We start from the raw sequence: 16,232 nt of genomic DNA on the forward strand, positions 1-16,232 counted from the left end.
AGGCTACACTGGGAGACTTATGCTGTGTCTCAAACCACAGCCTATTCCTTTATAGTGCACTACATTTGACCAGAGCCCGATGTGGCTCACAACTCCTTTCATCCGTCTTCTTCATAGATCTTATTTTTATTCAACCTTTATTGAAGCAGGGAGGCCTGCTGATACCACCTGCATGAACACATCAATAAACATCAATTATACTGTACATGTCTACTGTATATACACATCAGTTATACTATACATATCTACTGTATATACACATCAATTATACTATACATATCTACTGTATATACACATCAGTTATACTATACATATCTACTGTATATACACATCAGTTATACTATACATATCTACTGTATATACACATCAGTTATACTATACATATCTACTGTATATACACATCAGTTATACTATACATATCTACTGTATATACACATCAGTTATACTATACATATCTACTGTATATACACATCAGTTATACTATACATATCTACTGTATATACACATCAGTTATCCTATACATATCTACTGTATATACTCATCAATTATACTATACATGTCTACTGTATATACACATCAGTTATACTATACATGTCTACTGAATATACACATCAGTTATACTATACATATCTACTGTATATACACATCAGTTATACTATACATATCTACTGTATATACACATCAGTTATACTATACATATCTACTGTATATACACATCAGTTATACTATACATATCTACTGTATATACACATCAGTTATACTATACATATCTACTGTATATACACATCAGTTATACTATACATATCTACTGTATATACACATCAGTTATACTATACATATCTACTGAATATACACATCAGTTATACTATACATATCTACTGTATATACACATCAGTTATACTATACATATCTACTGTATATACACATCAGTTATACTATACATATCTACTGTATATACACATCAGTTATACTATACATATCTACTGTATATACACATCAGTTATACTATACATATCTACTGTATATACACATCAGTTATACTATACATATCTACTGTATATACACATCAGTTATACTATACATATCTACTGTATATACACATCAGTTATACTATACATATCTACTGTATATACACATCAGTTATACTATACATATCTACTGTATATACACATCAGTTATACTATACATATCTACTGTATATACACATCAGTTATACTGTACATATCTACTGTATATACACATCAGTTATACTATACATATCTACTGTATATACACATCAGTTATACTATACATATCTACTGTATATACACATCAGTTATACTATACATATCTACTGTATATACACATCAGTTATACTATACATATCTACTGTATATACACATCAGTTATCCTATACACGAAAAGCAAAACACAATCCTATGAATCACTGATTCTTCAGTTAAAAGGCCCTCTTCCTGAATCGGCCTAGAGGTCCCAACTCTGGGGATCATTCCACATGAGAGGTGCTAAGAAACTTAAAGCATATTTATTTAACTTGGTGGAGATTGAGTCCGGGTCTGGTAACTTATAGGTCTGAAGGTTAGGTTTGAAGTTAGGTATGGCGGAAGTTTATGCAATAAGGCTTTCTAGGCACATTGCAATGATCTATGAGACTTCAAAGAGGGCCGGCCTACTTTCTGATACAAAATGTAACGATGTCTACTGACACATCTCCCGTAATAAAGCACAATGCACTATGATACAGTTCGTCCAATGGCTTCAGTACAGTGGCAGCTGCATTCATATAGACCATATCGCCATGGTCATTAACCAGAATGATTTAGGTTTCTGCTCTTTAATGAAGACCAGACCTGTTCCTCTAGAAGAAGCCTATTTGAATTCTTCATTTCTTAACTACTCAACGTGCTTTTTAAATGATAGCTTTTTATCCATTCAGATGCCCAGATATTTATAAGCGGAAACACAATCAATGAGGGCACCATCCAAAGTACATATGCCTAAATCATCAGACAAATTGTATGTGATTTGGATAATATCACATCCTTGGTTATACCTGCATTAAGTACCAATTTCAGTTCAACAATGGCTTTCTAATCTAATTCCCAGAATGCCCCGTCAATAAGAGATGAAAAAGCGTTTAAAATGACAGAGGGGGAGGGCTGCATGATATTAATGTAATGATAAAATGATTAAGCTTCCTGTTGATGGAAATGTCAAGGGGAGGATGGAAAGGTTCTCTCATGGTATAGAGACCTATTCTGAGACAATGATGCAATGTTTATTCTGGATAGATTTCAAATGACCAAAGCCCCAAAAACTATTCTGCTTGGCTGGAACAGAAGCCAGCACCCACACCGGCTCACCAGCCTGGTCACCCCACCAGCCTGGTCACCCGTGGTGTAGTAGTCTCTCTGTCTCTTGCTCATTCACTCTCTCTTGCTTGTAATTGATTGAGTGGCTATTAAAATTGCATCATGGGATCATGGTTCGGCCTCCATGCTAAACGTGAGTGGGCCTGGGTTAATAGTGGGCCACTGGCCACCATTAACATCTACTGTACCTACCAAGCCACTGATCAGGGTTTTAGATGGTTCACGTCATACAGGGATTCATTGTGGAAGGTTTTTTTTTCGGTTGGGGCTACAAGGTCCTGTGGGGTCTACTGGTCTAGCTTTATGAGGTCATATCTGTGTGTGCAAAGGGTAATGTGAATTGGAGAAGTTGTGTCTGTACTGTGATGTTTCTTTTTTACTCTTTCTCTTGCCCTCTTTGCCTCTCTCTCCCCCCTCATCAGGTCCAGTATCTTTGCCCTGCACTGCAGCGATCCTCCAATCTCTGCCCAGCTACTAGCCTTCCTCAGAGTCTTCTGTATGACTGAGGGTAAGACACACACACTCTCTCTCTGCCTCCCTCTGCCAGTCTGCCTGCCTGCCTGTCTGCCTGCCTGCCTGTCGTCTCTCTCTCTGTCGTCTCTCTCTCTGTCGTCTCTCTCTGTCGTCTCTCTCTGTCGTCTCTCTCTCTGTCGTCTCTCTCTCTGTCGTCTCTCTCTCTGTCGTCTCTCTCTCTGTCGTCTCTCTCTCTGTCGTCTCTCTCTCTGTCGTCTCTCTCTCTGTCGTCTCTCTCTCTGTCGTCTCTCTCTCTCTGTTGTCTCTCTCTCTGTCGTCTCTCTCTCTCTGTCGTCTCTGTCGTCTCTCTCTGTCGTCTCTCTCTCTCTGTCGTCTCTGTCGTTTCTCTCTCTCTGTCGTCTCTGTCGTCTCTCTCTGTCGTCTCTCTCTGTCGTCTCTGTCGTCTCTCTCTCTCTGTCGTCTCTCTCTCTCTGTCGTCTCTCTCTCTCTGTCGTCTCTGTCGTCTCTCTCTCTGTCCTCTCTGTCGTCTCTGTCGTCTCTCTCTCTCTGTCGTCTCTCTCTCTCTCTGTCGTCTCTCTCTCTCTGTCGTCTCTGTCGTCTCTCTCTCTGTCCTCTCTGTCGTCTCTCTCTCTGTCCTCTCTGTCCTCTCTGTCGTCTCTGTCGTCTCTCTCTCTGTCGTCTCTGTCGTCTCTCTCTCTGTCGTCTCTGTCGTCTCTCTCTCTGTCGTCTCTGTCGTCTCTCTCTCTGTCGTCTCTGTCGTCTCTCTCTCTGTCGTCTCTCTCTCTGTCGTCTCTCTCTCTGTCGTCTCCGTCTCTCTCTCTGTCGTCTCTGTCGTCTCTCTCTCTGTCGTCTCTGTCGTCTCTCTCTCTGTCATCTCTGTCGTCTCTCTCTGTCATCTCTGTCGTCTCTGTCATCTCTGTCGTCTCTGTCGTCTCTCTCTCTGTCGTCTCTCTCTCTCTCGTCTCTGTCGTCTCTCTCTCTGTCGTCTCGCTCTCTGTCGTCTCGCTCTCTGTCGTCTCGCTCTCTGTCGTCTCGCTCTCTGTCGTCTCGCTCTCTGTCGTCTCGCTCTCTGTCGTCTCGCTCTCTGTCGTCTCTCTCTGTCGTCTCTCTGTCGTCTCTCTCTGTCGTCTCTCTCTCTCTCTGTCGTCTCTCTCTCTGTCGTCTCTGTCGTCTCTCTCTCTGTCGTCTCTGTCGTCTCTCTCTGTCATCTCTGTCGTCTCTCTCTGTCATCTCTGTCGTCTCTGTCGTCTCTCTCTCTGTCGTCTCTCTCTCTGTCGTCTCTCTCTCTGTCGTCTCTCTCTCTGTCGTCTCTCTCTCTGTCGTCTCTCTCTCTCTCGTCTCTGTCGTCTCTCTCTCTGTCGTCTCGCTCTCTGTCGTCTCGCTCTCTGTCGTCTCGCTCTCTGTCGTCTCGCTCTCTGTCGTCTCGCTCTCTGTCGTCTCGCTCTCTGTCGTCTCGCTCTCTGTCGTCTCGCTCTCTGTCGTCTCGCTCTCTGTCGTCTCGCTCTCTGTCGTCTCGCTCTCTGTCGTCTCGCTCTCTGTCGTCTCGCTCTCTCTCGTCTCTCTCTGTCGTCTCTCTCTCTCTCTGTCGTCTCTCTCTCTCTGTCGTCTCTCTCTCTCTGTCGTCTCTCTCTCTCTGTCGTCTCTCTCTCTCTGTCGTCTCTCTCTCTGTCGTCTCTGTCGTCTCTCTCTGTCGTCTCTGTCGTCTCTCTCTGTCATCTCTGTCGTCTCTGTCGTCTCTCTCTCTGTCGTCTCTCTCTCTCTCGTCTCTGTCGTCTCTCTCTCTGTCGTCTCGCTCTGTCGTCTCGCTCTGTCGTCTCGCTCTGTCGTCTCGCTCTCTGTCGTCTCGCTCTCTGTCGTCTCGCTCTCTGTCGTCTCGCTCTCTGTCGTCTCGCTCTCTGTCGTCTCGCTCTCTGTCGTCTCGCTCTCTGTCGTCTCGCTCTCTGTCGTCTCGCTCTCTGTCGTCTCGCTCTCTGTCGTCTCGCTCTCTGTCGTCTCGCTCTCTGTCGTCTCTCTCTCTGTCGTCTCTCTCTCTCTGTCGTCTCTGTCTCTCTCTCTGTCGTCTCTGTCGTCTCTCTCTCTCTCTGTCGTCTCTCTCTCTCTCTGTCGTCTCTCTCTCTCTCTCTCTCTCTCTCTCTGTCGTCTCTCTCTCTGTCGTCTCTCTCTCTTTACTTGATCGGCTAACTTGTTGAACTTTTTAGGGCTGCAATCCCGTTAACGGGATCGGTATGACAACAGCCAGTGAAAGTGCAGGGCGCCAAATTCAAACAACAGAAATCTCATAATTAAAATTCCTCAAACATACAACTATTTTATACCATTTTAAAGGTAATCTTTTTGTTAATCCCGCTACAGTGTCCAATTTCAAAAAGGCTTTACAGCGAAAACACCACAAACGATTATGTTTAGTCACCTCCAAATCACAGAAAAACAGCCATTTTACCAGCCAAAGACAGGAGTCACAAAAAGCACAAATGTAGATAAAATTAATCACTAACCTTTGATGATCTTCATCAGATGACACTCATAGGACTTCATGTTACACAATACATGTATGTTTTGTTCAGTAAAGTTTATATTTATATAAAAAAATCTCAGTATACATTGGCGCGTTATGTTCAGTAGTTCCAAAAACATCGGTGATTTTGCAGAGAGCCACATCAATTTCCAGAAATACTCATCATAAACGTTGATCAAAGATCAAGTGTTATACATGGAATTTTAGATCCACTTCTCCTTAATGCAACCGCTGTGTCAGATTTCAAAAAGCAAACCATGCAATAATCTGAGGTCGGCACTCAGAGCCCAATCAAGACAAAAATATATCCGCCATATTGTGCAGTCAACAGAAGTCAGAAATAACATTATAAATATTCGCTTACCTTTGATCTTCATCAGAATGCACTCCCAGGAGTCCCAGTTCCACAATAAATGTTTGATTTGTTCGGTAATGTCCATCATTTATGTCCAAATAGCTACTTTTGTTAGCACGTTTGGTAAATAAATCCAAAGTCACGAAGCGCGTTCACTAAAAGCAGACGAAATGTCAAAAAGTTCCGTAACAGTCAGTATAAACATGTCAAACGATGTATTGAATCAATCTTTAGGATGTTTTTAACATAAATCTTCAATAATGTTCCAACTGGAGAATTCCTTTGTCTTCAGAAGTGGGATAGAACAGAGCTCGCTCTCACATGAACGCGCATTGTCAGCGCATGTTCAGGTCATGGTAGACCTTACTCAATTAGCTCTCAATCGCCCCTCCTTCCCAGTAGAAGCATCAGACATCTGTTGACATCTAGTGACTGTTGACATCTAGTGGGAGCCTTAGGAAGTGCAAAATGACCCATAACCTACAAACCTCAGATTTCCCACTTCCTGGTTGGATTTTTTTCTCAGGTTTTTGCCTGCCATATGACTTCTGTTATACTCACAGACTTCATTGAAACAGTTTTAGAAACTTCAGAGTGTTTTTCAACTGGGACTGAGGAGCAGGCAGTTTCCTCTGGTCACCTTTTCATCCAAGCTACTCAATACTGCCCCTGCAGCCATAAGAAGTTAATAGGAAAAGTCCTGGTACTACAGGCAGGCTAAAGCAAACTCAGTCTATTTAATGCAACCCTTGCTGTTAATAGATCGCAGAGCAGCATTCAACTGCCCTAAACGTTAGGAAATGATGAGTTCACTTTAAAAGGCATCTCAAGTGCAATTGCACTGTTTAGCTCACATCTGAAGACTGGGGGGCATTTAGGACGTACTACAGATTGCTATAATATCCTAATGATTATGATCACACTTCCTCAATTCCAGTAATATGGTGACACTATAGGAAAGCTGGTTTGGTATGGTTTAGAAACTTGGGATCCAAGCTGGAGTTATCAGTGTGGCCCTGTCACCTGGACATGTGGAAATACAGTATCTTGACACCTATAATAAAAACCTCCAGGCTTCTGTCATAACTGTCAATTTATTAGAAAAAACAATTAGTTTAGGAAAAAAACTATCCCGCCCAACTCGTCATCCTGAATAATGGACATTCTGGAGTAATAATAACACAACCAACGATCTGTAGTAATACTAGTCCCGTGCCATTAGGTCTTTGGTCACGTGCATGAGATGCATACTTGTGTCACGGAAAGAGAGCAAGGATTGAGGGAATATGGAAAGTTTTTCCTAAACAAATTGGTGATTTCGGTAACAGAACTTTTCAGTCAGAAATAGCTGTAATTATCTTGCAGTTTCAGCAACATGGACAGCTCGATAAACACTGATGTTCTGTGGTGGTCGCTACAGCAGGGGGGAGAGAGAGACAACGGGTTCTAGTCACAGTCACTCGCTGTCTTTTTTAAGACAGCGCTGCAAGTCTGAGCCCGGCACAATCAAATCAATTGCTGGTCGGACTCCCTCTAGTTATTTGTGTGTCTTAATTATTTAATCAAACAGTGTGCTTAAAGCATCAGACAAGCTCAGTGAATATAGTTGATTTGATTAAAACACAGAGGATGTGTCAACATATTGAATAATACATTTAAAACAAATTTGACCAATCGATTGGACGAAAGAACAGACGACGACTTGGTCGATTTAAAAAAAAAAAAACATTTTTATTTATTTATTTTTGTGTCAACGATCTACACAAAATACTCTGTAAAAGTGGATGAAAAATTCTAACGTTTGTAAATCATTTATTATTATTGATTAGGTAAGTACTCAACCCTCTGAGTCAATATGTGTTAAAATCACCTTTTGGCAGCGATTACAGAGTCTCAAAGAGCTTTTGCACACCTGGATTGTACAATATTTGCACATACATTTGTTTATTCTTCAAGCTCTGTCAAGTTGGTTGTTAGTCAATGTTAGACAGCCATTTTCAAGTCTTGCCATATCATTTTCAAAATGATTTTAAGTCCAAACTGTAACTAAGCCACTCGAACATTCAATGTCGTCTTGGTAAGCAACTACGTTGTATATTTGGCCTTGTTTTATTTGATTTCTACTCATCTACCAATAGGTGCCCTTCTTTGCGAGGCATTGGAAAACCTTTGTGGTTTAATCTTTTTTTGAAATTCACTGCTCGGCCTGAGGGACCTTACAATTATCTGTATGTGTGGGGTACAGAGATGAGCAGTGGTGGAAAAAGTTCCCCCCTATCATACTTGAGTAAAAGTAAAAATACCTTAATAGAAAGTGACTCAAGTGAAAGTAACCCAGTAAAATACTACTTAAGTAAAAGTCTAAAACTATTTGGTTTCAAATATACTTTGGTATCAAAAGTAAATGTAATTGCTCAAATATACTTAAGTACCAAAAGTAAAAGTATAAATCGTTTCAGGCTTGCCATAACAAAGGGGAAAATATAATTCTGCTTTGAAAAAATCTAAATTGATACAATTTTAAGTGTGTGGGTGTATTATGATGTGTGTGTTTGTGCAGCGTTTGAACATATTAGGCAGTCATCCTCCCCTCCTTTCATCCTCCCCTCCTTTCATCCTCCCCTCCTTTCATCCTCCCCTCCTTTCATCCTCCCCTCCTTTCATCCTCCCCTCCTTTTCATCCTCCCCTCCTTTTCATCCTCCCCTCCTTTCATCCTCCCCTCCTTTCATCCTCCCCTCCTTTCATCCTCCCCTCCTTTCATCCTCCCCTCCTTTCACCCTTCCCCTCCTTTTCACCCTTCCCCTCCTTTTCACCCTTCCCCTCCTTTTCACCCTTCCCCTCCTTTTCACCCTCCCCTCCTTTTCATCCTCCCCTCCTTTTCACCCTCCCCTCCTTTCATCCTCCCCCTTTCATCCTCCCCCCTTTCATCCTCCCCCTTCATCCTCCCCCCTTCATCCTCCCCCCTTCATCCTCCCCCCTTCATCCTCCCCCTTCATCCTCCCCCCCTTCATCCCCCCCCTTCATCCTCCCCCCCTTCATCCTCCCCCCCTTCATCCTCCCCCCCTTTCATCCTCCCCCCCTTTCATCCTCCCCCCTTTCATCCTCCCCCCTTTCATCCTCCCCCCCTTTCATCCTCCCCCCCTTTCATCCTCCCCCCCTTTCATCCTCCCCCCCTTCATCCTCCCCCCTTCATCCTCCCCCCTTCATCCTCCCCCCCCTTCATCCTCCCCCCCCTTCATCCTCCCCCCCTTTCATCCTCCCCCCCTTTCATCCTCCCCCCCTTTCATCCTCCCCCTCTTTCATCCTCCCCCCCTTTTCACCCTCTCCTCCTTTTCACCCTCCCCCTCCTTTTCACCCTCCCCCTCCTTTTCACCCTCCCCCTCCTTTTCACCCTCCCCCTCCTTTTCACCCTGCCCTCCTTTTCATCCTCCCCTCCTTTTCATCCTCCCCTCCTTTTCATCCTCCCCTCCTTTTCATCCTCCCCTCCTTTCACCCCCTCCTTTTCACCCCCCCTCCTTTCACCCTCCCCTCCTTTCACCTTCCTCTCCTTTTATGTCCCATCCTTTCATCCTCCCCTCCTTTCATCCTCTCCTCCTTTTCACCCTCTCCTCCTTTTCACCCTCTCCTCCTTTTCACCCTCCTCCTCCTTTTCACCCTCCTCCTCCTTTTCACCCTCCCCTCCTTTTCATCCTCCCCCCCTTTCATCCTCCCCCCTTCATCCTCCCCCCTTCATCCTCGCCCCCTTTCATCCTCCCCCCCTTTCATCCTCCCCCCCTTTCATCCTCCCCCCCTTTCATCCTCCCCCCCTTTTCACCCTCTCCTCCTTTTCACCCACCCCCTCCTTTTCACCCTCCCCCTCCTTTTCACCCTCCCCCTCCTTTTCACCCTCCCCCTCCTTTTCACGCTCCCCCTCCTTTTCACCCTCCCCTCCTTTTCATCCTCCCCTCCTTTTCATCCTCCCCTCCTTTTCATCCTCCCCTCCTTTCATGTTCCCCCCTTTTCACCCCCCCTCCTTTTCACCTCCCCTCCTTTCACCTTCCTCTCCTTTTATGTCCCCTCCTTTCATGTCCCCTCCTTTCATCCTCCCCCCTTTTCACCCTCTCCTCCTTTTCACCCTCCTCCTCCTTTTCACCCTCCTCCTCCTTTTCACCCTCCTCCTCTTCACCCTCCTCCTCCTTTTCACCCTCCTCCTCCTTTTCACCCTCCTCCTCTTTTTCACCCTCCTCCTCCTTTTCACCCTCCCCTCCTTTATGTCCCCTCCTTTATGTCCCCTCCTTTCATGTCCCCTCCTTTCATGTCCCCTCCTTTCATCCTCCCCCCTTTTCACCCTCTCCTCCTTTTCACCCTCTCCTCCTTTTCACCCTCTCCTACTTTTCACCCTCCCCTCCTTTTCACCCTCCCCTCCTTTTCATCATCCCCTCCTTTTCACCCTCTCCTCCTTTTCATCATCCCCTCATTTTCATCATCCCCTCATTTTCATCATCCCCTCATTTTCACCCTCCCCTCCTTTTCACCCTCCCCTCCTTTTTATCCTCCCCTCCTTTTTATCCTCCCCTCCTTTTTATCCTCCCCTCCTTTTTATCCTCCCCTCCTTTTCACCCTCCTCCTCTTTTTCACCCTCCTCCTCCTTTTCACCCTCCCCTCCTTTATGTCCCCTCCTTTCATGTCCCCTCCTTTCATGTCCCCTCCTTTCATGTCCCCTCCTTTCATCCTCCCCCCTTTTCACCCTCTCCTCCTTTTCACCCTCCCCTCCTTTTCACCCTCCCCTCCTTTTCACCCTCCCCTCCTTTTCATCATCCCCTCATTTTCATCATCCCCTCATTTTCATCATCCCCTCATTTTCACCCTCCCCTCCTTTTCACCCTCCCCTCCTTTTTATCCTCCCCTCCTTTTTATCCTCCCCTCCTTTTTATCCTCCCCTCCTTTTCATCCTCCCCTCCTTTCACCCTTCCCTCCTTTCACCCTTCCCTCCTTTCACCCTTCCCTCCTATCACCCTCCCCTCATTTTAATCCTCCCCTCCTTTTCATCCTCCCGCTCTTTCATGTCCCCTCATTTTCACCTTCCCCTCCTTTTCACCCTCCCTCCTTTTCTCACTCCCCTCCTTTTCACACTCCCCTCCTTTCACTCTCCCCTCATTTTTACCCCCCCCTCCTTTTCATTATCCCCTCATTTTCATCATCCCCTCATTTTCACCCTCCCCTCCTTTTCACCATCCCCTCTTGTGTCCCCTCATTTTCACCCTTCCCTCCTTTTCATCCTCCCCTCATTTTCACCCTCCCCTCATTTTCATCCTCCCCTCCTTTTCACCCTCCCCTCCTTTTCACCCTCCCCTCCTTTTCACCCTCACCTCCTTTTCACCCTCCCCACATTTTCACCCTCATTTTATGTCCCCTCCTTTTCATCATCCCCCCCTTTTCATCCTCCCCTGCTTTCACCTTCCCCTCATTTTCACCCTACCCTCCTTTTCACCTTCCCCTCATTTTCACCCTACCCTCCTTTTCACCCTCCCCTCCTTTTGTCACCTCCTTTTATGTTCCCTCCTTTCACCCTCCCCTCCTTTTCATCCTCCCCCCCTTTTCATCATCCCCTACTTTCACCTTCCCCTCCTTTTCACCCTCCCCTCCTTTTCACCCTCCCCTCCTTTTCACCATCCCCTCCTTTTCACCCTCACCTCCTTTTCACCCTCACCTCATTTTATGTCCCCTCCTTTTCATCATCCCCTACTTTCACCTTCCCCTCATTTTCACCCTCCCCTCCTTTTCATCCTCCCCCCCTTTTCATCATCCCCTACTTTCACCTTCCCCTCATTTTCACCCTCCCCTCCTTTTCATCTTCCCCTCATTTTCACCCTCCCCTCCTTTTCACCCTCCCCTCCTTTTCATCTTCCCCTCCTTTTCACCTTCCCCTCATTTTCACCCTCCCCTCCTTTTCATCTTCCCCTCCTTTTCACCTTCCCCTCCTTTTCACCCTCCCCTCCTTTTATGTTCCCTCCTCCAGCGTAATCGAGCCCTACATAATATCGCCGATCAAAAGAAAGATCTGGAAAACAGCAGTTGGCTACCAGTCAACCTGTAGAATAACAGTCCCTTATCTTAACCTTTGTCTGATATTCTTTTAAATGAATGTCACCAAACTAGATGGACATCTTTAAAAATATGTGTACCTGTTTAGCTATAAAGATCTGGCCCTCTGATGAATAGACCTGAATTGTGTACTTGTGTTTTCCCTCTGTAATCATATTGGTCCTGCCATTCTGGTTCACTGCCATTTAACTGTTTCTCTCCACAGAGGAGCTGAAGGACTACCTGGTAGGTGAACATGCCATCAATAAGGTCTTCACACTAGGTAACACTGAGTTCCCAGTGAGCTGGGACAATGAGATCAAACTTTGGACATTCCTGGAGACCAGGGCTGCCCTGCTGCTCCAGACCTACAAGACCAGCTCCCAAGTCAGTGAAGATTTCACCCACCTCACTGTGTTGTTTTGGGTCAGCGTGTCTACTCTGTATCAGTGTTGTATAAAGTAATGTTTAGTATATTTCAACAGGACCCATTCTCAACCTGATAAGTTAACAAACTCTTCCTCTGCCTTCTGTATGTTATCCCTTTCTCTCTCTGCTTTCCCCCCTCTGTCTCTGTCTGTCTCTGTGTGTGTGTCTGCTCTCCCCTTCCCTTCTACCTCACTCCCTTCCTCTCTGCCCAATGTCTCCCCACCTCCCTCGGTCCTCCAGGATGACCAGTGTGTGTTGGAGAATCCCGACCTCTCCTTCCACTCCCGTGTGGCCATCCAGCTACGCCTGGCCGAGAAGCAGATCCTGGAGAAGGTTGTGGCCAGAGGCAAGGCCAGACGCCTGCACTTCCAGCAGCAGCAGGAGGAGGGCGCTCCGCTGCCCCGCTATGAGGAGAGCGACATCTCCCTTCTGGAGAACGCAGAGGCCGACACCAAGCTGCCTCTCATATTGAGGAAACTTCAGGAGGAGGACGAGGAGGGAGACGACCAGGCAGCGGTGGAACGGGTGTTAGCCCAGGTACAGCAGCTGGGACAAGGGGATGCAGCCAGGGAACTAACCTCCCTCATAGTCAACGGGGATGGTGGGAAGGTTGTAGTCAACGGGAATGGTACGGACGCTAGCCCAGTCCTGCAGGTTGGTGTGGACGCTAGCCCTGTCCTGGAGGTTGGTGTGGACGCTAGCCTGAATCAGGAGGCTAGCAAAAAAGTTAGCTTAACCTCCTTGGACGCTGGCCAATGTGCTAGCCCTGCCCAGGAGGAGGATGGTATGGTTGCTAAGTTCACCACGGCAGACGCTGCTGACCCAGCTACCACCCAGGAACAAGAAGGCCAAACGGAGAATGGAGAAGACAAGGCTACTGCTTCTCTCTCACCGGAAGTGGACGTGGACCTGAGTGCAGAACGAACTGGAGACGTGCCCAATGTGAACAGTGTATAGGTGTAATCATCATCTAGCTAGGCCTTATTGCAGAAGAAGAGCAGCAGCCAGCCAGTCAGTCAGCCAGTCAGTGTTGTCTCTCTTAAGTGACTCACAGAAATAAAGGAGCTAAGAATTAATGAAGAATTCAGATTTAAAAAACTGAACACTGTTGGTTGGTTCATCCCTCCTTCCACTGCTTTGTTAGTTTTACCTCCGTACCGCAGCAGACGGCACAGTGCCAGTCAATGTCCCCCCCCTTTCCCTTCTATCTGAGCAGTAAACATTTCTAATGTTTTATGAACAACTGGCTTTGTTTTTTTCTTTTACAGTGCTTCACTGGTTTACCTTGAGATTATTGACACACGAGCTGTGAGACAATGGTAGTTAGTAACAATGGCAGCGCTGGTTTCAGTTCCACTACTGTAGATTGAATTTAGTTTAATGTTATTTCCAGCAAGCCAAAATCTTATCCTAACAGCTTTACCCCTCACTCCTCAGAGTCAGTTTAGTACTGTGGTTTATCTCGATATACGGCTGCTATAATTTCACTTGACAATCTTCTTCAGTGGTGTATTCGGCTCTTTGTTGTTCATTGTTTGAGACCATCGCTGCCCCTCTTTCTCACGTTACACTTCCTGGTTTCACTCAATAGCATTTAAAATACAACTGAAGGAAACTTTTGACACAAAATCGCGGATATGTCCTGTGCTCTTGATCTGGGAGCAATCAGCATTTTATTTCTCTACTCTGAGAATAATGTACAATTTTGAAATGTGATGGAAAATGTAAGGATAATAAGTGTGTTTATTGAGCGAAATGAGATGACTAAAAGCAGGTGTTTTGGGTCGTTTTTGAAAACGTTAAATAATTACAATGTTTAAAATGTTAAACTTTATTATGAATGTACCTCCGCTCTCCAAGTTGCAGTTCAATCACCTGAGGACGAGTTGCGGCTTTGATGAAGAATATGACTAATGCTATAGTCTATTATGAAAAAGCCATAACAGTCAGAATGGAGACTAATTCAAACCTCTTCATCAGCAAGACAGGGCAAGAGACGTCATGTGACCTCCTAGACGTGTCTCACATAAAGGACTTCAACTCATTTCTGTTAGATTATTGTTTTGTTGGACATCCTTAGTGTTTTTGACTCCTCCTTTCTCCACTCCAGAATGAAAACAAACAGAACATCGATAACGCGGCCTCTCATCCAGTCGCTATTTCTCCACATGTTTTTATTTGTCTTTATGATGTCTGCTCTGCATTTCAAAGCCTAGGTTGGTTTTCTATTAGCTTTGAATGGCAGTGAGACATGAGGATGTCTAGCTTGCTCTCGTTGTTAGATGTAAGCACTTAAATAACCCTTAGCTTCAGTACACCAGCTGTTGTTAATATTATCATGTTATCTGTTATCATGTTGGGATAGCCAAGGGAGCTAATTCAGAATATTGGTGTCTGCGTTCTCCCCCTGTGAATAAGCCATGTGATGGATGGTGGATATGAGGGGCACCATTACCACCTCACTAGTTAAAGTTAACCTTACTCCAAAGTGTTAGCTAGTGCTGCTTATTATAACTTGTCTATCTATAAGTTGATGCTGTTGCCAACCTCAAAGTGAAAGAGTTCTGAGATCTGAGTCTATTCTACTGTGTAGTTTAAAACTAAAAGGGGTTTGTTTTGTAACTTTTAATTGGACTATCACCATGTTGGTTTCTGCATCATGGGACTGGTTCCTTTCTGTATTTTCATTCACTCATCATTTGTACCATTCTCTACCGGTCAAATCAACCTGCTGCTTTTCTAAAGACTTGGTTTTTTCTTGTTACTGAGAATCTACCGACTGCTTTAACCAATCACACTCTCCAAGCAATTCACAGCACCTGGTGTATCCAGAGCTGTCCTTGTCCAACCAATGAGTGACAAGGAGTTGGCATGATGGCACAAACGGACTGGTACTCAGGCTACCTTGTAGCCTGGTCCCACGTCTGTACTCTACGTGCGTCCTCTGACATTGATAGTTGGTGGTAACATTGGACAGTAGTGTCCTCATTACTGTTTGATTAATATTGTAAGTACAATGTATGAACATTGTTAATGTACGTACAGCAGTATCCCCAACCCTGCCACAGTATCTGTGTGTTAGAGATGTTGACGATGAGTATGACGTGCCTCTTCTCGAACGCCCAGGAAGTTACAATTCAAACTCCCATTAGACATTTCTTCATTTAGTCCCATTATGACCGGTATGTACTTGTGGAAGGCTACCTGAGAAGCAACTGAAAACCATGCCTCCACTATATTAAGCTGTTGTAGACTCCTGACCTGTGGGTGGCAGTAATGAGACGCCGAATTTGTATTTTTTTCAGTTGCTTGGGCATTTTATCTAGATCTTTTTTTGGAAGTTCTGATGAGGACGATGATGATGATGACGATTGCTCAGTGACACTCCATATTTGGTGAGTAACAAAAGTATTTTGACATAACGCTTGCAGAGCTGTCTAATGGGAGTTTGAATCGGAGCTTCCTGGGCTTTAGAGAGGAGGAACGGCATACTCATCGTTGAAATCTCTAGCGCACAGATACTGTGGCCCCTCAACCCTCGGAAGCCAAGGCTTCTCACATTCTGTCAATCACACAAGATTTGTGCCAGCCGAACCTAACCCTTACCCTAAATGCAGTGTAAGATGTAGTAAGTACAATAGTTGTTACACTGTGCTACAGCACATCCAGATATGCAGCAGTTTTGGGCTTGTTTCTCTGACTGTGAGATACCGAAGGTTGTGATGTACACTAACTATGGAGGACAGAATACAGTCATGAAACTGTCATGGAAACAGATTAAAGTTCTAATTTCTCACTCATTGTCTCCTGCCTTCTTCTCTCTTTCTTTTGATAAGTCTTTCAGCCCATCCTCTCCTCCAGAGACACAAGGTCACCATCCCTTCTGATGTCGCTTTCTCTTGATCTTTCTCGCTCTCTTTCTCTTGCTTTCTTTTTCTCTCACTTTTTCTCTCTCCCTCTTCTCCTTTGTTGGGGGAAAAAGTTTTATTTAATGTATTTTCCCTTTCTCTGGCCCTATTACAA

General features: G+C 45.1%; 1 protein-coding gene across 1 annotated transcript in view; it reads left to right on the top strand.

Moving 5' to 3' along the window:
- Positions 1-16,005, top strand: part of LOC110504226 (actin-histidine N-methyltransferase) — a 42,683-nt gene extending 26,678 nt beyond the window's left edge. Inside the window, exons 11-13 of the mRNA XM_036962510.2 lie at positions 2,795-2,880; positions 12,007-12,167; positions 12,450-16,005. Of these exons, the coding sequence (XP_036818405.1) occupies positions 2,795-2,880; positions 12,007-12,167; positions 12,450-13,166 (964 nt within the window). The 3' untranslated portion in view covers positions 13,167-16,005. The remainder of the gene's footprint in view (positions 1-2,794; positions 2,881-12,006; positions 12,168-12,449) is intronic.
- The last annotated feature ends 227 nt before the right edge of the window (positions 16,006-16,232 follow it).

The sequence above is a fragment of the Oncorhynchus mykiss genome, chromosome 25 (assembly GCF_057628025.1).
Source record: "Oncorhynchus mykiss isolate SJ-2025 chromosome 25, ASM5762802v1, whole genome shotgun sequence".
NCBI classification, from domain to species: domain Eukaryota; kingdom Metazoa; phylum Chordata; class Actinopteri; order Salmoniformes; family Salmonidae; genus Oncorhynchus; species Oncorhynchus mykiss.